This window comes from Ictalurus furcatus, chromosome 18 (genome assembly GCF_023375685.1).
Source record: "Ictalurus furcatus strain D&B chromosome 18, Billie_1.0, whole genome shotgun sequence".
NCBI classification, from domain to species: Eukaryota; Metazoa; Chordata; class Actinopteri; order Siluriformes; family Ictaluridae; genus Ictalurus; species Ictalurus furcatus.
Genome location: NC_071272.1, coordinates 17,723,281 through 17,745,344, shown reverse-complemented (window position 1 = coordinate 17,745,344; position 22,064 = coordinate 17,723,281). Strand labels below are relative to the sequence as shown.

At 39.1% G+C, this 22,064-nt stretch overlaps 1 protein-coding gene across 1 annotated transcript; it reads right to left on the bottom strand.

The window, feature by feature from the left end:
• Window positions 1-4: 4 nt before the first annotated feature.
• Window positions 5-22,025, bottom strand: polq (polymerase (DNA directed), theta). The gene is made up of 30 exons (XM_053648528.1): window positions 21,841-22,025; window positions 20,321-20,503; window positions 18,305-18,435; window positions 17,985-18,141; window positions 17,788-17,896; window positions 15,395-15,608; window positions 15,175-15,316; window positions 14,503-14,649; window positions 13,480-13,692; window positions 13,219-13,361; window positions 11,642-11,831; window positions 11,422-11,564; window positions 10,154-10,347; window positions 9,767-9,891; window positions 9,414-9,657; window positions 6,446-9,039; window positions 5,990-6,130; window positions 5,696-5,898; window positions 4,648-4,888; window positions 4,351-4,544; window positions 4,090-4,224; window positions 3,223-3,397; window positions 2,978-3,098; window positions 2,775-2,893; window positions 2,506-2,690; window positions 1,346-1,457; window positions 1,142-1,266; window positions 912-1,053; window positions 724-830; window positions 5-290 (listed from the first exon to the last, which is right to left on the bottom strand). Exons 1-30 carry the CDS (start codon window positions 21,968-21,970, stop codon window positions 177-179), a joined length of 7,173 nt encoding a protein of 2,390 aa, XP_053504503.1. The 5' UTR covers window positions 21,971-22,025; the 3' UTR covers window positions 5-176.
• Window positions 22,026-22,064: the final 39 nt, after the last annotated feature.

Below are 22,064 nucleotides of genomic sequence, written 5' to 3'. Positions count from 1 at the left end.
TACATGATTAGTCTTTCTTAAAAAAAAAAAAAAGTTCATATACATATTCATTAAGGATGGTTAAGATGGTCATTCAATACCAACCAAGAGAGTGCATTTGAGTTGTTTATAGATTTTACATTTAGTAATATCATTAAGCAGCACATTTGGTAGAAGAAGTAAAATCCATATTTTATTTATATATCCAACTCTTGAAGGTTTCCCCAGCTGGGGCCCACTTTAACCTTTGCCCTGAGCTTCACGTACAATTTCACAGCAACTTCCATTTCCCGTTTCACAATTTGTGCAACCTGATAAGGAAGAAAAAAAGAAATTAATCCCATTATTTTAAAATGGGATATATTTTTTCATCTTATTTCTTCCCAATTTTGGTCATCTGCTAAAAACTGTAACTCACCCACCCACTAGTTAGCTCCTTCCTCTCGTACAACAGCTACCAACCACTGAGGGTGAAGCTTAGCATGTGCTTCCACATGAAACCACCACATCTTTTCAAACAGCTGCCCTTATCATGTCACATGCCTCAAAGGAAAATGCTAATTGCCTCTTATGCATACATGCACTCTCACACACCCATGCCTGACAGGTGAGAGCATAATGCCATCTGTTCCTCCCCTGAGAGTTTGGCCAATTAAACTTTCCTGCGACTTCCAGCCACTGTGGCATCAAGATGTGATCAACCTGCTGACTTTTCAAGGTTTAACCTTTTAAATAAGTACACACCTGAATGATATCCTCCTCTGCAACCTCATAGATGAGTTCATCATGTAGCTGAAGTATGAAGAAGGCTCCTCGAGAAGGTCTGGCCCTAGGCCTGCATCGTCCATTGTCTAACAAATTAACAAAATCATAATTCATGACTATCCTAATGATAGAAAGATCATCTTCACTGTAGAGACAGGAGGATTTACCTGTCCCTCCGGGGTAATGCTGATGTGACAGCAGCACTGCAGGAAAAGCCATCTCCAGTCTGCGCTGGATATTGATAGTAGCCAGTTTGACGATATCTGCTGCAGAGCCCTGAACTGTTGTATTCACTGCCTGTCGCTCTGCCTGAAGTGTGAAAAAAATTAATTCAAGAAGAACAGTTTGCTTTTTTTTGCCTTCCATTATTTTGAAGAGGTCGAATGAAGAACTTTACATGAGACTTAATGTACGTGTTTGACTCCTTGATTCCAGGCAGAAACCGCTTCCTGCCAAGTAACGTCTTCACATAGCCATTTTTACTGCAGTTCTTCACAGTTTCACGAAGAAACGCCTGTATGCCTTTGAGGAAATTAAACTAATGAATGACAATTATATAAATTGAAGTTATTCCAAATCTGAGAACTAGCCTGGAAATTACCTGTGTATCTGGACTTGAATGTTTCAATGTAACAGGCAGCATCGTTTTCATCAATACCCATTTGCTCTCCTAATGACTTTGCTCCCATGCCATAGATTATTCCATAACAAATCTGTAGGAACAGGAGCACAACAAGTTCATTTAACTGCTCGAACATTCTATTAAACGCTATTAAAACGTAAACATTTTTAATATAATGTCAGGTAGCATGTATGGTAGTGGCAATGTATTATAGCACGCTTGGGCATGCTTTTTATTCCTCTTACACCACTGCAATATACAAACGATTAAAATGTGTATTAATTACAAAATGACACCTTGTACTTTTTGTTTGTTTATAGTTACATTTAATGTTGTGGAACATCTGTGAAATAAGTTTGTTTATGATAGAACAACTTATGTGATGACAACAGATAACATTCTATCACTAGCCTCTCTTTTTTTCCTCGAAGTTAATGAGACAAAAAAAAAAAAAAAAACAGCACTACTAAGAAACTGCAAAGCGCTCTGTACACAAGACTTTCCTGTGCCAGAAAACTTAAGAAACACTGCCACGGGAGACTCCTTCCATAAATGATAAATAAACTTAAAGAAAACTTCACCATATCAACAAATAGATTTTCTTATAATCAACACATTTTTTAAACATCGTTTTAACCAGGGCGGCTGTGGCTCAGGTGGTAGAGCGGGTTGTCCACTAATCGTAGGGTTGGCGGTTCGATTCCCAGCCCACATGACTGCACATACCGAAGTGTCCTTGGGCAAGACACTGAACCCCAAGTTGCTCCTGATGGCAAGTTAGCACCTTGCATGGCAGCTCTGCTACCACTGGTGTGTGTGTGTGAATGGGTGAATGAGACACAGTGTAAAGCGCTTTGGATAAAAGAGCTATATAAGTGCAGACCATTTACCATTTATTACTAGTCTTAGAATACGTGGGGCATCCACTCAATAAGTCCCTGTGAATTAGCTGTTACTACAGAATTATAATATATTAGAAGAGCATATTAATATAAACCTGTAATTTGCAGCTGCATGACCATTCAAAATCGAGTATAAAGAACTGCATATTTTGGCCAACAAGACCAACATTACTACCTACATAATTAAAAAGCAATCTAAACTCCCTGGGACTTCCCCAGGCCAGAGCCATGTCTCACCTGTTTAGCCTGTTGTCTCATGCAATCATCAACTGACTCGCGATCCACCATCTTCCATTCCGCAGCGATGCTTTTGAAAACATCTTCACCACTGTTGAGGACCTGAAGAAGCCGTCTGTCACGGGACAAGTGAGCCAAGACACGGAGCTCCAATTGGGAGTAGTCTGCAGCCAAAATTAATCCCCCTATTAAAACAAGAAGCATATTGGTTAATCAGGGCTGCCAAACAGTTTGTACGCATCCGTAAAAAGAATTTTTTTTTTTTTTACCAGAGAAAGGAACAAAAGCATGTCTCATGCTAACAGAAAAAGGCATCCCCTTCTCCGGGGATCTGTCTGAATCTTTGATCAATGATACCAACTGCTGGCGTGTCCGTGATATTTTAGCCCTTTGTAAAAACACAAAAATGTCCAAGTCAATAGAAAAGATGCATTATTTTACATTCTCTTTTGCCATGAGCACAGAACCTCACCTTGTTTTGCTTGAGATAATGTTATTTTGTGATGGTTGGCTTTCTCCAATTAGAGTTGGCATTTGGATTTCAAAGTCTTTTGGTACATTCTGGATATTGGGTTCAGTAAAGCTCACTCTCCCTACATGAGGCACAGAGGGACAAAATGGAGAAGAAAAAAAAAACTAGTTAATTTGTTGAAACATACAGATACAAGATATAAAGCTGAATGTGTCAATCATAATCTTCCTTTTTATGTTTCATACCTGTAGCTGTGTGGGACTGAGATACAGGGTAAATTCTGTCCATCTCTAGTTTAGGGTGCCAACACTTTTCTCTTTGCAGGGGAAATACCACCTTGGTCATGGCATTTGTTATCCTCCTCCACTCTAGGATGATTCCCGGTAAGCGATGTAATGGCTTGAGCTTTTCTAGCACATCCTGTTTAAATCAAAAGTGAAAATCTGCCTGAATCAAATGGAAACCTTAAAAGTGTGACAAATGAGAAACGAATCTAAACTTTTTCTAGAGAAATCCAGACACTTGTTAAGGGCTACAACTACTGTTTTGAACGAAATGGAGATTATGCAGACAAAATGTTACACATTTGTGACACCTGTTTGCAATTAACAATGCAAAATTAAAACAATATTTTTTTTTCCATTCGACTCACCTTTGTATAACTTTAGAACTAAATAAAGAAGACCAAGAAATGTAATTTACAGCAACAAGACAATTAACGTGCTAGGTTTACAGATGCATCTACACAAAAATGGTCAAATATTAATGTTAACAAAAGATCAGTTTGCATCTCCCTTTCTGAAGGTGGTAAATATTCTCAAATAACCTGTGTGCTGTTATCACTTCCTCCGACCTCTTTCATATCCCATGAACAGCGTTTGGATGCTCTCACATTTATTTATTTTTTAAATTTTGGAAAAAACTTTTTTTGTGTGTGTGTGTAGATAAAAATTGTAAAATAATGGTACATTTTCTATTTTTTGCATTCAAAAATCATGAGGGAAGCTTCTGACCTCAGCTGTAAATTATACAATTTATAGGGACGATTGAACGGTGTGGTAAAGTTTATAGTTTAAACTGAATAAACGATCGCAAAGAGCTGTGGAAAATACCTTCGTTGTGCTAAACTGTTTGGAAAGTTTTACACGAGCACCTGCTCCTCCCCGCCTGGTGTAGCCCAGAGTCTTTTTATTCTTTAGGGAATTTAAATCACCATTTGGAGGTAGCTTCAGTTCAAGGAACAAGACCTAGAAATTACACAACAGAACCGTTCAAGAGGTGGGAGAAAAACCCCTGAAAATATCCATGGTAATTTCAGACAAAACACAGTCCACAAACAGAATTTTATAAGGCTTGCCCAGATTGAAACAGACCTCAGCAACATCCTCTGGACTGGTCAAGGAGAAGCTGTGACCAGCCAACTGATAGGCCTTGTTTTCCAGGTCACGGAGTTTAGCCTGCATCACATGTTTCTGAGCTTCGCATTCCGCGACGCTAAACCCAATACCGTTCAGCTCCAAGAGAGCCAAGCAGTACTGAGTGGGCATCTCTACTCGCTGGAATACATCTGACAATCAAAGAATTTTCATATAACAAGTAATTCAATAACTACACGATTAACTACACCAAGTAATATAACTGTAACAAGACATAATATCTATGATAAGCACCTAAGAAACCATCTTTTTCCATAAGCACATTGAGTTGTGTCATGACTCTGAAGATAATTACAGACTCGATGGCTGCTCTGTATCGACCAGAATGACTTGCGTCTCCATATATTCCCAAACTTTCCACACCCTGTCCCGGGCTAATTCCTTCCAACAAGGGCAGATCCAGTGGAGTAAAGTTTGTCACCATGTTGTGAAGGGTGCGCTCCTTGGAGCCTGGATCCAGAAGCCAACACGCAACCTAAAATTAACAAAACTATTTCAGAGGATGCACAAAATGACAGGCAAGGTAATTAAATATAAACATTTCCTTACATAGTTTCACAAGGTAAAGAATAAAACACTTCAGGGTGCTATTATAGGAAGATAAGTCAACAACGGTGTAATGAGTTGCAGACAGTGAAAGTGAACAGAAGCCCTTCACCACTCTGAAGTTAATTATTTTCCAATAGCAGCAAATCCTAATGTTTTATTTCTCTTGTATCGCAGCAATTCGCCAATAAACACATCTTAATAATTAAGGACGACAGTTTGGATACATTTATTGTTACATTTAGTTTGTTCCTGTAATCACTTAGATTACATCAGCTGTAAACAGTCAGTCCCTCACCATTTGTCACCATTAATGAGAAACTGGAAAGGGCAAGACGTTGATGTGTCACGAAACTTTGGGGCTTTACCAATGCTTTTTCACTGACATTTATGAAGTGCTGACAAAGGAGACTCCTTCCATATATAATACATAAACATATCTTTCCAGAACTCTTCTTGTTTTTCTATGTTAATTAACAGGTTTTAATCTGTTTGTTATTAGGCTTCGATTATATTGAGCATCTGACATACAAGTCCATTAGAATGAGTGCATTAAAATAAACCTGTGATTTGAATTATTATTCAACTATTGTCAGAGCTGCTGTTATAGAAAATTCATCAGCACCTTATGACCAATCAGATTTGAAAATTCATCATCACCGTGGTATAATCATATTGATATGAAATCATTGTTTGATATCTAAGGCACATAGATGACGTTTGCTGAACTGCTCACCTTAGGGTCCTCAAATACACCTCTTATTGAAAGTCCGCATGCCAGGACTAGAGTCTTATACACCTGAATATAGTCATAGGCAACAGTCACACCCTCAGGACCAGAAGTGGACCTTGTCACACAGGCCTGAATGCTCTTCATCCTCTCTCCCACTGCCAGATTTTCATCAAGTGGAGGTGGTGCTAAGCTTGCACTTATATCTGCTGGAAAAATACCAGTTTGATACGGGGTTTAATAAATGTGATTCAAATACTGTGAGAAGAAAAGTTGAAAGTGAAAAGGTGCATTTAGTACCCATGTCTGCTTGTTCCTGTTGTAGTGATACATAATACGCATCCTTTCCTCCCCAGCATATAGATAAGCCTGTTACAATTAGATTCTCATGTCCTTTAATAGCAAAGCCATCTCTTCTTTTGGTCCTCATTGGGGTAGTTGCTTTAAACATAAAACATTAAGTAATGAATAAGACACTCGAGGGGTTTTGTCAATTGAGTACATGAGGTTTTTTTATGCACATTTTGGAAATTTTATTCTTATTTGGTGTTTCCATCCAGTGTTTTTATGCGATATGCCAAAATTCGGATAAAAGTGTGTGGATGGAAACATAGCTACTTGCAAATTGTTACTATATAAACAGTAACGTATAAACCTATGATTTGCCTCATAGAATTCATTGTTGCTGTGGTAGAAACAACATTATCTGATAAACTCAGCACAACATGCTCAATTTTAACAAGATACACAAATTACCTTTGTTAAATTTGCTCCCTATAACCGATTCAGGTTGCGCTGTGCCATCTTTCCTCTCACAGGCAACAGCCAGAGAAAATCTCTTCTTTTTTTTCCACTCCTTTACAAATGTTTCGAAAAGTCTTTTATCACTTGCTACATCAATAATAGAGAAGGATTCTGGACTGCTAAAGTTGGAGCCAGAGATAGAGGCGTCCTCAGAAAGCCGAAGTGAAAAGCCTTCATCAGTCTGGGATGTTTCTAACTGTGATGAGGCCTTCAGTTCCTCACAGAGTTTCTGATTATCCTCTGGGCCAGAATTTGGAGATGAATTTAATCTAGACTCGATGCGATTTTGGTGATTTAGAGGCGACTGTACAGCTGAAGTTGTCATTTTGACTCGAGGCGTGACAGGCTCACATACTGGTGTAGGAGGAATAAGATCACGGTTCACTGAATTTGGTTTAACTACATGTAACACCTCGGATAATGAGCCTCTTTGACTTGCATGTTCAGGCTCAACTTCAACAGATTCCACCTTCTGTTCCATCACATTTGCAAGTGTTTGCTCTGGAGGTTCATGGAAGGTTGAAAACTGGTCAGACCACTTATCGAAAATGTCTTGCATTCCTGGGCTCAGATGATAAGAAGTATCGGTGGCACTTTCGGAATGAGGCACGCTGCTTTGTGACACTTGTATCTCAGACACATCATCTGTGTAACAGGGCTTTTCTGATTTACTCGAGCTATCTTTTGGTCCAGTACAGATCTTAAAACCACTGTTCCGCTTCTCCAGATAGTGTTCTCCTATAAGTAACGAATCGCCCCATTCTGACAGGTTAAAAGAAGACTCGCCCCACTGTACTGCATCTTGTTCATCTATTCCCACTACTACTTTGTTCTCCTCATTTAAGGCAACGGTTGGAGCACGTGAACTTGTATTTGCATCTACAGCTTTGTCTCTTTCAGATTCTTCAGCAAATCCTGCCTCGTACTCCATGGCCTCCAAGATGGAGCTGTCATACAGACTATCAAAGAGAAAACTGCTGCTTCTATTGGGACTGTTGTCCACAATACCTTCAGGTATCTCTTTTGTCACAATGTCTGAATTGTCTGTTTGGCCTTGGGGTTTTGATTGTAAGTGCATTTCACATGATTCGGTTGTTTGGTTTGTGAAATTGAGAAGGTTCTCTATTTGGCTGTCTGTCAGTGAAATGTTGTACTTTGGTTTGGCTTTAACTGAAGGCAATTCATTTGGAATATTATCAGAAACTAGTGATGCTCCACTGTTTGGGTCTTTGTTATTTTTCTGTTCATGCCTCTTCTCTGGGAGTAGATTTTCATTTTCAGAATGAGAGATTTGGTCTGTCCCAACATAACTGTGTGCAGTCCTAAATTCATGATTAGCTTTTGAATTGCCATTACTATGAGGTAATTTGTCCTCTGGGAGCAACATTCTTTCAGTCTGAGTGTTAAGCTGAAAACTATCGCTAAATTCTTCCAAATCCCCCATGTACAAATCTGGAGACGCAACTCTGTACTTTATATCTGAGCTTACCAGGAAGTCCACAGAAGTACTAGTACTAGGATGCCTTCTCATTTCCTCTCGTTTCTCATTTCCTTTTGACTCATTCTTGTTACAGTCCGTGTGTCTCCCCTGTATAGTTACCTTTTCATACACAGTCATCCTGCTGATCTCATTTAAACCATGATATTCATTTTTTGTGTTATCTGCGAGTGTTTTCTCACTAGATGGAAAGTGGGGCTGACTAGTTAACGTTGGTGCCTCCCCAAGATGAAATGGAATAGATGTCTCTGGCTTATGGTTGTGGTATAATGCTGTGCTTTGTGGTTTAGTAACTTCCACTGTTTTTCCAGTGCTTAATTCAGAATAGTACTTATTCAAAGAAGCAGTTGATGTTTGCCTAACTTCTGCATCTGTTACTGGACAGGGTTTTCCTACTTCAGTTACTCTGACCCCAGAATCAACCTTGATTTCATCATCGTCCACCCTTCTACGTTTAGATAGTGGGCTTGCAGAACGCTGGTCATTGCATGAAGTAGAATTGAAATGTAAATCAGAACTGTGGCTGCAGTGTGCCAGAAATCCTGATGATATCTTAGTAGTGTCGCAGCCATTCTGACCTATTTTGTCTTTAGCACTTATAGATTTGAGTACTTTGTGTAATGCATTAGATTGCTGTTCAGTGTCCATAGTGTTTTCTAGATTTGCAGTGGAACTCTTTGGGTTTGTATGTCTTTGAGCATTTTCAGATGGAGGATTTTGATCAGCTTGTATACGTTCTCCTTTTATGACCTTCCTCAATTTCTCAGTCCTAACATTCTTCTTGTTGGATGAAACCTTAGATGGAGACTGTAAACTAGAATCTGTTGATTCGTCAGAAGAATTTGTTCTAGCCTCTGGCGAGCGGGAGTTGGGGTTCCATTCCACACCAAGAAGGGCCAGGTCCTGCTGGAGGAGCAGCCTGGCCTCCAAGACGATCTGCTGCGCAGCCTCACTCTCAGTCAAGGCTTTTTTCCCGCTGACCCATATACAGCGCATGCTTCTGCGTTCCTGAGCCTCCTCTTTGCTCTCATCCACTGCCTGCCGAGAACTATCGTTACAGAAATCGTAAGCAGTTAGTCATTGTTTAAATATACGGGTTGACATTTTAAAGTGCCACAATGATTAAAACAAGGCGTCAGTGCTAGTTTTAGAGCCAGGGTTTAATCTTGAACATTTCTGAGCATTTTTACAGAGAAAGAGATGGGGCACAGTCAGACTAAACGGATAAAATCAATAAACGTTCTTCTCTCATCATGAATGCACTTGCTGCTTAAATATGTTCTCAAAACCAAAAAAAAAAAACTTCACAGCTGTTTTCACAACATGTATTACTAAACTTTAGTTTTTAAAATGGTTTGCCAGTTCCCCAGCAACACCACCAACACTCGGTCTCTGTAACATGAGTAATACAAGTTACTGTACCTTTTGAAAGGAACGGCTTTCCTCAAGGCTTTTTCCACATCAGTAATGTTTGCCCGTGCGACCTCAGCCACAGCAACCAACCCAGCACTGTAGAGCGCTCGTGCTCTCTGGGCGTTCAGCAAAGAAATACGAACCAGATCACACAGCTCTCGCTGCACTCCGAAGCTCAAACGACTTTGGAACTGCGACAGCAGGAGCTCGAGGTTGTGCCATCCGAGTCGATTACAGAAAACTGTAACCATACCTGCCATTCAGAGTAATGTTAAACACTGCCAGACACAAATTCTGTTCTTATAATCTCCATACAAAGTATTGCATAGTTCTCCAGTTCTATATAATAAATAGAGGGAAACCTGCGTAGGTGGAGGCTGACTGCTGAAGTGACTGCAGCTGTCCTCGGCTACAGCCGTACTTTTTCGCCACAGCTCCCAGAGGTTCCTCGTTGACCAGATCAAACAATACAAGCGTGGTGAAAAAACTACACAGACACATCAAAACGGGAGTGATTGTACTACCTTACATTTATTTCAGAATATTTTTGTAAAATTCAAGGCAAATCCTAGCAACTTTTCCCCAATATCTGTCTAAGAAAAAAAGTATTTCATTCATGTATTCCAAAGTAGAAAATACCAGAATACATGCATCACTCAAAGCAGACAAATATGACTAGTCAAATAGGAGTATTTAACAATTTTGTTTAAGAATCCTACATTTAAAAAAGTTCAGAAATGTGATATTACCGTTTGTGAATGGCCATCTGTCTACGCTGTTTTTCGGTTTTGGCAATTAATTTCCCACTGACAGAACGTGCCAGAAAGCCTTCCTGAATTCCCACCATGTCTGCAACTCGCTTCATTGCAGAAGGCAGCTGCTCCCACAGACAGAAGAACTGGTACCAGTCTATTGTTGTCCAGTCGACATATACTGGCGTTATCTGAGAAATAGACGGACATCAATTCATAAACCTGTTCTACGCTTTTAAATCTGGTACAATAAATGACAAATTGAACTATTAGGCTTGTAGATGCGTCATAGATCAGCGTTTTAAACTTGACCCCATTACATATCTGTTCGGAAATTAGGACATCTAAAAGTGAAATGATACCAGGGAACAATGTAGGAAGAAATTTCTGGAACAATATTTTTAATATCTCAATCACCTAGATGCTGAATTACCACTCAGAAACTATGCTAGACAGATAATGGTAACTAATGTTAACAAATGCTATCTCTTTTGCTATGCATGTACAATATGGACAGATGGTATAAACCATCTAACAAGTCATTACTACTAACACTGAAAAAAAATTTGCTGCTGTCAGTGGACACCCAGTAGACAGGTATTTTAATTAATATTTTTATTATTTGGTTTGAAATATTGATGTTATACAACACGCTGTATTAACATTTTGGACATTTAGAGTTTGAATCTCAATGATGTCACTGATGGGAGAGGTGGCACACTCTCAATCACAGTCACACTAGCCAATTGTGAGCATCTTTGAGCTCATGTATGCGGAAGTGGGTGGACAGCTCTTTCCTCTGAGTATGCTACACTGTCTTCTGCTCTGAACAGCAGTTCAAAAAGACATGCTTGGCTGGGTTCACATATTAGCCTTCACCCTCCCCAGTTGATATTTTTCGTATGATTTGGACGAATTGAGGGGAAAATATAACATAACATTCATTCAATATTCAACATTCATAATATTAATTTTAATCTCTGGGTCACAAGAATAGGTTAAGATTTATTTGAGATCGAGAGATAAAATAAAAATGAAAAAGTATGGCCTTATGTCTGTAGTTCTTTCTTAAAGGTTCAATTTGTACTGTTTTAGACCTGTAATAACCATGCAGTTTCAAAGCTACAATACAGGGTGTCCCAAAAGTCTCCATACATAGGGGAAATTAACACTTTTTAACTCAGGCACCAGAAGACCCTAAAAATTAAAAATGGCTCCTTTAAATCATTCAGTATAGTCAAGTGTGAGACTGAGTTGATCTCTACCTGGTAAAGTATGTGGAGATCATTTTCGAGAACAAAGCCTTTCATTGCTCTTTGTAGGTCTGCAAAAATCCCCAGAGCTTCTTGTGGTGACAGAGATGATGACAGTGTGGCAGAACCCAGATGAGAAGGACAATATTTCTCCTCTGCAAGAGAACCGCACAGTTATACAATGTTGACAGGCAAACTATGTGAAATCTGCTGTACCTCAATGTCTCCTCACCATCTCCTTCCTTTTGGATATGAATAAACTCGTTATCCATCAGCCAATCCATGCAGGCTTCAATGGCTCCAAGACTTCGAGCTGCACCGGGCTTATCAGGTTGATCAGACGCCATGCTGGCTGCCAGCAGAGTGCACGACGCATACATCCTCACCTCCTCTGGTGTGCTGGCAACTTCACCCACTATGATCTTATAATAGAAGAGACAAGAGGTTTACAGTGATGAAAATTTATTTGAATGAGCAGTCCTAAGAAAATAAATAAAATGTCACATCCATCAATAGCAGCACCTAACTATGCAATGTCATTAGTTTGTGCACCTGGAGAAATATAACTTAGCATAAATGTGGATGGTCATACTCTGACTTGCCTTTTGTGCTTAATGTCCAAACAGGACAAAATACACACATGCACATTCCAAGACTGTACAATTGTAGAGAGAACACTGGGATACTCGAACTGACCTACAAAAACACTAGACCTCAATCTCATAGAAAGCTTGTTGGAATATTTGGTAGATAGACACCTACAAATAGAAGTTACCTCACAAGTTTGGTGTTGTGATTCATGCAAGAGGAGGAATAACCAAGTATTAAGGAAGATATGACACGTGACATATTTGTTGTCCAGGGTACTTGGGAACTTGGTGTTCTGCGATACATAGCTTTAATTTATAAAAAAAAAAAAAAATTTAACACAAGACTATAAATTTATTTTTGCTGCAACTTATGTAATATAAAGTAGTTACATTATATTTCTGCATTAGTCTGATTTGTTAATGCGTTTACACTCAGCGTTCTATTTCAGCATTACAATATTTTGCTAACCTACCTATTTGGTAAAATATAATTATGGTAGCTGAAAATATCAAAATCACTTTAGCACTACTGTCACAAATACACTTACCTACATAAGCTACTTAGTATAAAGTAACGTGTATGGTTTTACACATAAACATTGTTATATAATGACATGACTCTGCACTTTTGTGTCACACCTCTGGGGTTGGGGACTTTTTCCCGTATTTTGGGGGGTTTCCTCTGGGTAATCTGGCTTCCTATCCCAGTTCAAAGAAATGCGTTGTAGTCTGATTGGCATTTCCAAACTGCTCATAGTGTGTGAACATGTATGCATTTGTGTTCTGAAATGGGGTGGCACCCTATCCAGAGCCTAGAGTGTGTCCCCTGCTTTGTGCCCCGAGTACCCTGGGATAAGCTCCAGGCTCCTCCACGACCCTGGGTAGGATAAGCGGTATGGAAAATCGATGGTGAACTTACAGAGAGATTTCTTCCATAACTGAGAGAGGGATTAAGAAGAAAAAAAAAGGAACACTAACAGGACAAGAAAACTACACCAAGAGAGGGCTTTGAAGTGCTGTTTTAGAAGTAATTTAAACAATCTCAAATGAAAATGCCTTGTCCAATAATACAATTTCTTTTCTCAGTTTAATTGTTCCTTTTTTTTGTCATGCTACATCCTTTGCACATACCATAAACTACTTTTAACTGCAGTTTAAAATGTAATTCATTAAAAGGCAGTGCATAAATAAGGTTAATAGGTAGCATTGTTGCTGTAACCTCCAGGATGGCTCGGAGCATGCTGGTAGTGACTCCCTCTCCTTCACGCTTCACCAGACAGCTGCTGATAGGCTTTAGGGAGCCTTGGATTAAACTCATGCCCTTCATGCGTTCAGACTCCTTACACACCAGGACACTCTCACCTGAGACAAAATTTAGAAGAATAATATATTTCAAGCACTCATCTGGATATAGGAAATACCTATATGTCCTTAGATTTGATTACTTAAAAAAATATATATGAAAAAAAACAGGACTTACCAACAGTGTCCACTCCTTTACGTCCTGCTCGTCCCACCATCTGTTTGTACGTCAGTATGTCCAGCAGATGTCCGTTAAACACTGGGGTTCTGATGATCACACGGCGTGCAGGCAGATTTACACCAGAGGACAAAGTGGAGGTGGCGACCAGGACCCTAATGAAGCCCTGGCGAAAAGCACCCTCCAGGATGTCCCGCTCATCAAATGTCAGACCTAAATCGAAAATTGTGATGAACATAAAGAAATCACAATTATTCAGCCAAATTAGACACAAACTAATTTGACTCATTTTAAATCTACAGAAAACAGCCCATCTCTACATACTGAACATTATAAATATACACTCCTTCAAATGTGTCAATCATTGAATACTGTTAATCAATCAATTAAGTGACTAATCCTTTAAATGCTAAATAGGAAAACGATTAGACACAGAAGAAAGAAGTGACGGAAAGACAAAGAAGGAAAAGAAAAGAAATTAACAAAAATAAAAGAATGAAATAAAGAAAGAAAGCCCATTCATACATACTGAACATCATAAACATACTTTACATTCCTTGAAATGTGTCAGTCGTTGAATATAAAAAGACTGTACCCGGAGAGACGGAAGGACGGAAAGAAAGAAAGAAAAACAAATGGGGAAAGGAAAAACCAAGAAACAACAAAAAACAACTTGGACATATTAGCTATTCATGCTAACCAATATTGCAGTTTGAAATATTTTAGATTATACTGGAATGTGGAAAGCCAAAAATGATGACCACAGTTAATTGTGCAGCTCTAATTTCCTTCTTCACCACATGAAAAATTAAATTTGACTTATTAATTAACTATTTATTATTATAATAATTATTATTATAGTTACTGTTTAAAACTGTTCATTGTATTATTATTGTTCATTTATAAAAGGTCTTAAGGAGCACTCAGACTGGCAAAAACATGACCTGAGAATCACAGACTATGGCATACTGGACAATTCACTATGTTCTGATGGTAATGATGGGCAGTATAAACTCCAGATACCTGCGTGGTGGAAGGCAACACCCCATAGAACCGTGCGCTTCAGGATTTCATCAAGGCCTGCAGGCGTGCGTTTTAACTGTGCCACAACATCCTGGAGACCCTCAAGGTTCAGAGATACAGAGTGCACTCCAGATTCTGACTGTTTCTCTAAAATAATAATAATAATAAAATTGATTTTATTTGGTTTTAATACATACAAAAATTTGCTGCTTTTCTCAACATGAAACGTAATGTTTCTTTGCTCAATTTCTTTAATAAAACCTACTAAATTTTTTTTAAAAATCTTATTCAATGAACTCTTGACTGGCAAGTTAAGCCGTCCCTTTTATTCAAGGAAATAAAACAACATAAAAATAAGACTACATTTTTGACATCCACGTTGTCTTGCTTGCTGTTAGCAAATAGCATAAAGGTGAAACCTAGTGCAATAGCATCACCAGCAGTCATAAGTAAAAATAACACTTCCATTAATATTGTCTATATTAGCAATCAATGAGACGAAAAGATGCTAAGTCACATAATCTGAGGACGAAGCCTAGGTTAATGGGACAGGAGCGCTAAAATACATGTAAGCTAGAATACATATAAACCAGCACTAGATTAGAGGGTTTTTTAGGTTTTAAAGTCTTTAAGGTTTTTAATATTTCATTCAGAGCAGGTCAGTGTACAAACCAAGGTGGTGAAGGTTGTAAAACTCCCTGGCAATGCTGTCCGCCAGCTTTTCACACCAGTTCTTAGAGGGACAGAAGAGCAGCGCTGCGTGACCAGCCTGCACTGTCTCAAAGCAGAGGCTCACAATGTGGTCATCATCACCCTGAAGACAGAAAAAACATACATACATCAATGTATACATCAATGAAGTGTGTTCATCAATGCTGTGGTAAATCCTGACCTTAACAAGAAGAGCAGGAGTGAAAGGCCTGACAAGATTCATGGAGCCATCGTATATGTTAGCACCAATCTTGACCCACTCCATCAGTGGCACAGGACGGTAATCTGTATGGTACAATTCAGCATTTAGCCAGCAGGCGAGGAGATCCAAGTTTGGCAAAGTGGCACTCATTCCCACAATCTGTACACCATCAGTGGAGCTTTTATCAGAGCACCTACAAGAGGGGAAAACGGGTTATATGTAACACTACCTAAAACATTATTACATAGGGGTGCAACAATCCAATGTTGAGTATTTAAATATATAACGATGTATTCTGTATACACATCATAAACTTGTATACACATCATACACCTCTCATGTGATTGGTAGCTCTAAAATTGGGATCATATTTTGGACATATTTTTATATAACCTTAATCCAGATATCTCGAATCTTACTCTTACAGTACAGAGTTTAAATTAAATTAGCATTTATATTTGAATTCAAATGTCTTTGCAATAGAGCTGTCAGAAGACATTTCACCTCTCAAACAGATTTTCTCAACCGTTTGTCTGAATTACCCTTGTAGGAAATAATTTATGGATTTTCTTCCAGAATTTAAAATGTATGTATATATGGGCTTCAGGCCTCCCCCTTGTCATCTCCCTTATACTCCAACCCTTTATTCCCTCCCTCCACCTTGGATGGTGACTTTGCCTCTTGGATGGAGCATGGGCTTGTCTCCTTTGCTGACCTGTATATCGATTAAACCTTTGTCTCCCTTTCCCAGTTAACGTATTCATTTAACATTACCAAAAATCACTTTTTTTCATAGATATTTACAGATACGACACGATTTTATGCACAAAATTTTCCAAATATCCCTGATAAAACTCCACCCTCTGAAGTAGACACTATTTGAAGTGCCGACCTTTGCTCCAGAATGTCTATTTCAAGGCTATATAGTGCAATTTTCTCTCTTCAGACTTTATCCGATGACTCTCTTCGCATTATTTGGTCCCAAGACCTTAACACAGAAATAGACAAAGAGACCTGGACAGAAATTCTGAACCGGGTCCACTCCTCTTCTATGTGTTCTCGACATGGAGTGCTGCAATGTAGGGTTGCTCATAGAGTACACTGGTCTAAGAGCAGACTGGCTTGTATTCGACCTGCCATTAATCCTGACTGATAGGTGTCACTCCAACCACGCTACTTTAATACATATGTTCTGCTCCTTCCCTGCCCTCTCTTCATTCTGCTTTTCAGTTTTCAACTAACTCAGCCATTTCCTCTTCTAATAATCTACCCTACCCATCTATCTGACCACTGGGCTGTTTGGTGTCTTGCCCACTGATTATTCACGACCATGCCATTTCGCTGACTTTATTGCTTTTCTCACATTACTGGCCAGGCGGCAAATCTTGCTTAACTGGAAAAACCCTCACCCACAATCACATTCTCGTTGGATAAAGGATGCCTTGTATTTCATTAGACTTCAGAAAATTTTATATTCCCTCTATAAACCCAATACACCATTCTCTGAAATCTGGAAGCCCTTTCTAGCATACGAACACACTCTGCAATTCGATTTGGATGATTACCTCTCTCCATCCCAGGCACAGAATTTTTCACCTCTACATCACCGTCCGGGCAATATGTGGTATAGAATTTTGTTTGTACTTAGTTCACCTACAAGTTTGTTTATCTTGACTGCTTAATTTATATTTTCTTTTCTTATCTTCATCATCACATCCCATTTGTCGAATTTTTTTTCGCCCTGTATCATAAAAAATTTTCGTTGATTGGGAAATCAGCACAATTTTCACCTTCCAAGCATTATCTGATACAAACGTACTGTATAGTGTAGTGCTACTGCTGATGTTCACACAGTTACAGTATAACATTTTAGGCTCATTAATATTACAATACAGTGAATACTAAATCCAAAAGTAAACAAGCAAAAACCAAATGTCCTGGCTGAGTGACTACTTTTGGGTGTTTTTTTTTTTTTTGTTAAACTATCACTTAAAGCTCTTAAATCCATAATTCTTTAAGTAACATTGGGGCGGCCATGGCTCAGGTGGTAGAGCGGGTCGTCCACTAACCGTAGGGTTGGCGGTTCGATTCCCGGCCCACGTGACTCCACATACCGAAGTGTCCTTGGGCAAAACGCTGAACCCCAAATTGTTCCCAATGGCAAGTTAGCGCCTTGCATGGCATCTCTGCTACCATTGGTGTGTGAGTGTGTGTGAATGGGTGAATGAGACAGTGTAAAGCGCTTTGGATAAAAGCGCTATATAAGTGCGCCATATACCATTTAATATAAACATTATTCTGTGGTGGTCATGGATCAGGTCTTCCAGCAGCATAGCCAGAAATACCAGTGTGATATTTAAACAGTGACATACTTCTCTGCTGTTTTCTTTGCAATGTACTTGATTTTAGTCAGCAAGAGCTCCAACAAATATCCACGGCCGGAGTCACCAAGCATGTGCAGCTCATCTACCACGACAATCCCTAAGAGGGCAAAAAAAATGAAACCTTATGCATCAATATCACAAAGAACATAAGACATAATGCATACAGCAACTAGAACATAAATTACCAAGTAAATCCATTCTGTCCTCTTCAATGAGCCTGTTGATGAGCCCATTGGCTTTCTCTATTGTACATACAGCCACATCGAGTGCAGAGAAGCCACCAGCGGCTGAAGTGCTTCCCATATAGCCTTCAACTCGCACCCCTGCCTCCTGAAACACAGTCTGAAAACAAGCACAAATGCAAACTCTTTAGACAGTGTTCATTAATTAACATTAATTGGCATGTATTATGTATTGGCGAGAAAAAAAAATCTAAACTATCTAGACAGTTCTCGGTATGTGGGTGTGATGGCTATGGTGAACACTTCTGAGGATGTAAACCAACCTGTAGATAAAACATTTTCTCTCTGGCGACAGAAACAAACGGGAGGATGAATATGGCCTTACGTCTAGTCTCCAAAATTCTTTTTAAGATTAATAACTCAGAAACCAGTGTTTTCCCAGCACTCGTTGGGGCTGAAAGTAAAAAAGGACAGCAAGGTCAGCAAGAATTATGTGTACCAGAGCAATGCTCTAATATTTCTCAACATTAAAAGCTTCATATTGAGGAAAGATGGAGTAACAGTCAGTGCTCACAATGTACAACATAATCACAGAGCAAATGAAGAACACTTCTAAAGTTACTTAATCATAGTGGTGTCTCATATATGATGTATTCCAGACTGTAAGACACAGGCTGGTGTGATATAATGATGTTAGCCTTCTCATATAATATTACACTGCCATACACAGTGTTCAGTCACACTGACATGGAACTTCCCTTTTCTTCTTGTGAAATGATTTTCTACAGAAACAGAAACTAGTAGGTAAAAAAGCTGTGATGAATCCCACTCAACAGCACCACTCAATGGCATACAGCGCATTTTTCATGGTTGGTGCAGTATACAATATTTAAGCTGTAAATCTGGATTTCTTACACAGTAAATCTCAATCAGTGAAAATGACTACATTACTAGAGGGATGGGATGACGTATTTTTGTAGGCCAACCCGGACATTAGCAACACCCTGGCTCCAGAGACAAAAAGCCGATAGGATTATTCCACTGGAATTTGGATTATTGCAGAAAATACATAACTTTTATGAATTTTGAAGCTTAAATACAATCGGTAGAAGTAAAAAGCTAAAGTTATGCTAGAAACAAACTACACCACAGTCGCATGACTTCAACTTCACCACCACTAAGCTTCTGATAACTCTTTCAATCTTCATTTAAAAAACACTACAATTGGAAAATACAATACATTGATCAATCTAAAAATTGGAAAGTTTGAGTTGGAATAGTATAAACACAACGAGGCTGTAGTAGATGTAGTAGAGTTTTCCTGTTTGGCTTCATGATGTTTAATGTCCTGACAACCTCTGTAGTCTCATTTAGCCACTTGGTAGAGATTGCCTTTTCCAAGACACATAAAAGCTGATGTATTTTACATCAAATATCTTGAGCTTGTGTTATCCATAGACCTTATTTCAGGCATTTAAACAAAAACCCATTCAAAAAACTCATTGACAACGGGACAATGGAACAGGAACTGCTAAAATGCTTAAAGTATGGGTGGTAACATTTTCCACATTGGCCGACCAAAAGAAAAAAGTATCCAGGATGGATAAAAGTCACCATATAAAACTGAGCGTGTGTGTCACATGTGCAGAGTAAAATTATTCTCATAAAAGATCTGGCTCCATGAGACTATAAAGTATGTATAACCTAAATATATATTTTTTTAATTGTTTATCCTTCTGGACTAATTCCTTAAATCTTATCATCTACAATGTGCTTCAGTGTGAGTGGTTCATTTTAAATGTTGTTCCATGAAAAAAAAACCTTTATAAATAGTTTATAAATGAAAGTCTTTGACTGAATAAGAAATTTGATTAGATCAAGAAAATAAAGAAGGATAAATATTGTTCAGTGTTTGCGGGGGGGGGGGGGGGGGGGCTGTGGTTAAGGTGGTCGAGCAGGTTGTCCACTAATCGCAGGGTTAGCAGTTCGATCTCTGAACCAAATGCTTCCACATGCCAAAGTGGCCTTGGGCAAGACATTGAACCCCAAGTTGCTCGCGATGGCAGGCTAGTGTGAGTGTGAGTGTGTGTGTGTGTGTGTGTGTGTGTGTGTGAATGGGTGAATGAGAAACGGTGTTAAGCGCTTTGTAGAACTGCTAAGGTTAAAAGTCGCTATATAAAAGTGCAGACCATGTAACATTGTGCTTACCAAAATAATTTTGTTGAATCTAATGCTTATTTATGTTCATCTCAGGTTATTGTGATTTGATGAGGTCTTCAGCAGTTGCTCCAGACCAATATTCTATTAAGTAGCTGTTGCAGACAGAAAAGTTGAATTACCCGAGTACACCAAATTGCTTCCCTCCAACACTTTGCCCAGAGTGAGACATTCAGCCTGCCACTCAAACATCTGCTTCACCCCCAAACTCTGATACTTCTCCAACACAGGTTTGGGCAGACCCCAGCTGGAGAGCAGCAGCTTGTCTGATTGATCAGCAGGAATCGCCATGTGGATGCTGTGCCCTGTTTTGGGAACAATAATAATAATTATAATAATAATAATAATTATTATTATTATTATAATAACCAACATCAACAATAATCATAAAAAACAAAGACAAGCTTATAGACATCAGTTTAGCATCTCCCAAACATTCATTAAGCAGTTTATTTTGGTCAGGGTTGCGTTGGATCCGGAGCTTATCCTGGGAACACACACTGGATGGGGGGGTCAATCTACCCCAGGGCACCATACACACACATTCACACACTCATTCACACCAATGAGCAATTTAGAATCACCTGTCGACCTACCAATGTGTTTCTGGGATATAACTGGAGAACAGTAACCCGAGCTCAGGATCAAACCAGGGACGCTACCCACTGAGTCACTCAGCTACCCATCATCCAAATTATGTACCTACATCATTACACACTCACCTCAAACGTGGTAACACTTGTTATATGGTTTATAACACTGAATAACTTATAAGTTATCTATAAAATGGACAAAATAAGGTAAGTCAACTTTATTCATTCCAGAAGGGAAATTCATTGCTTATAGACATTATAAACATTGCTTTCATCCTTGGCTCACAGTTCTGCCTTACTCATGACAAGCATAAGGCTCATGTTCCAAAGACTGAAGCTGGAATTGTATATTAGAAGTGATTCAAATTGGTGCAAATCTAAAGTGGCACAATAGAAAAGCATTCAGGCTGTCATTAGGAAATGGTGTTTAATCCTAAAAATGCCACAGCCATCTGTGATATACAGTACTCACTCACTCTCCTTTCAATCACTGCAAAAGTATCAAATATTGGGCATGTGTAAGCTCATGCATGTGGAAGAGGGTAGATAGCGCTTTCATCAAAGTGTGTTAAACTGCCCTGGGATGGGAGGAACTATTTTAATATTTTTACAACTGTTTATTTAGAAACTGTCTTTTGAGATGAGTGTGTGATGATTTGGAATGCTTTGGTGATGATTTGGTAACATTCATTATTTATTAGTAACATCAATCTGATAGTGTCAGTGCAAATCAAAGGACACCAAAGATTTCTTAGCTCATCAACTGGGAGAAAAGTGTTTTTAAAGTTACTTTTGGTCAAACTGTTCCTTGTTAATAAGGCTGACTGGCATTTACAAATTGTCCGTAAGGTGTGAAAGAGTGTGTGTGATTGTGCCCTGTGATGGGTTGGCACCCCGTCCATGGTGTCCCCTGGCTTGTGCCCCGAGTTCCCTGGGATAGGCTCCAGGTTCCCTTGTGACCCTGTGTGTGATAAACAGTATGCAAAATGGATGGATGGATGTTCCTTGTTTCAGAGTGTTTAATGGAGTTGCGTGCACAATAATTCTACCTGCTTCTGATGGCAAGCTACACAGTGAGCTGAGATCCAGGCCAGGTGGAGGAGTGAGGACAGAGACTGACAGATTCCCATGACTCCGCTTCTGCAGCTGGAAACCAGATCTTTTTTTGGCAGCAGCCATGCGTGTTGGACTAAACAGTATGTAATCCTTCGAATTGTTTGTAGATCCATTAGAGCCCGTTGCCGATGTCTCTCCTCTGAATTTCAACTTCGGC

Bases quoted from the DNA above. Each gene is read 5' to 3' on its own strand.
- polq (XM_053648528.1), bottom strand. From the start codon at position 21,970: ATGGCTGCTGCCAAAAAAAGATCTGGTTTCCAGCTGCAGAAGCGGAGT. The intron at 9,040-9,413 runs GTACAGTAACTT...CTGTAACGATAG, and splicing joins AAAGCCGTTCCTTTCAAAAG to TTCTCGGCAGGCAGTGGATG. The intron at 2,691-2,774 runs GTAAAAAAAAAA...TTGTTTTAATAG, and splicing joins TGCTTTTGTTCCTTTCTCTG to GGGGATTAATTTTGGCTGCA.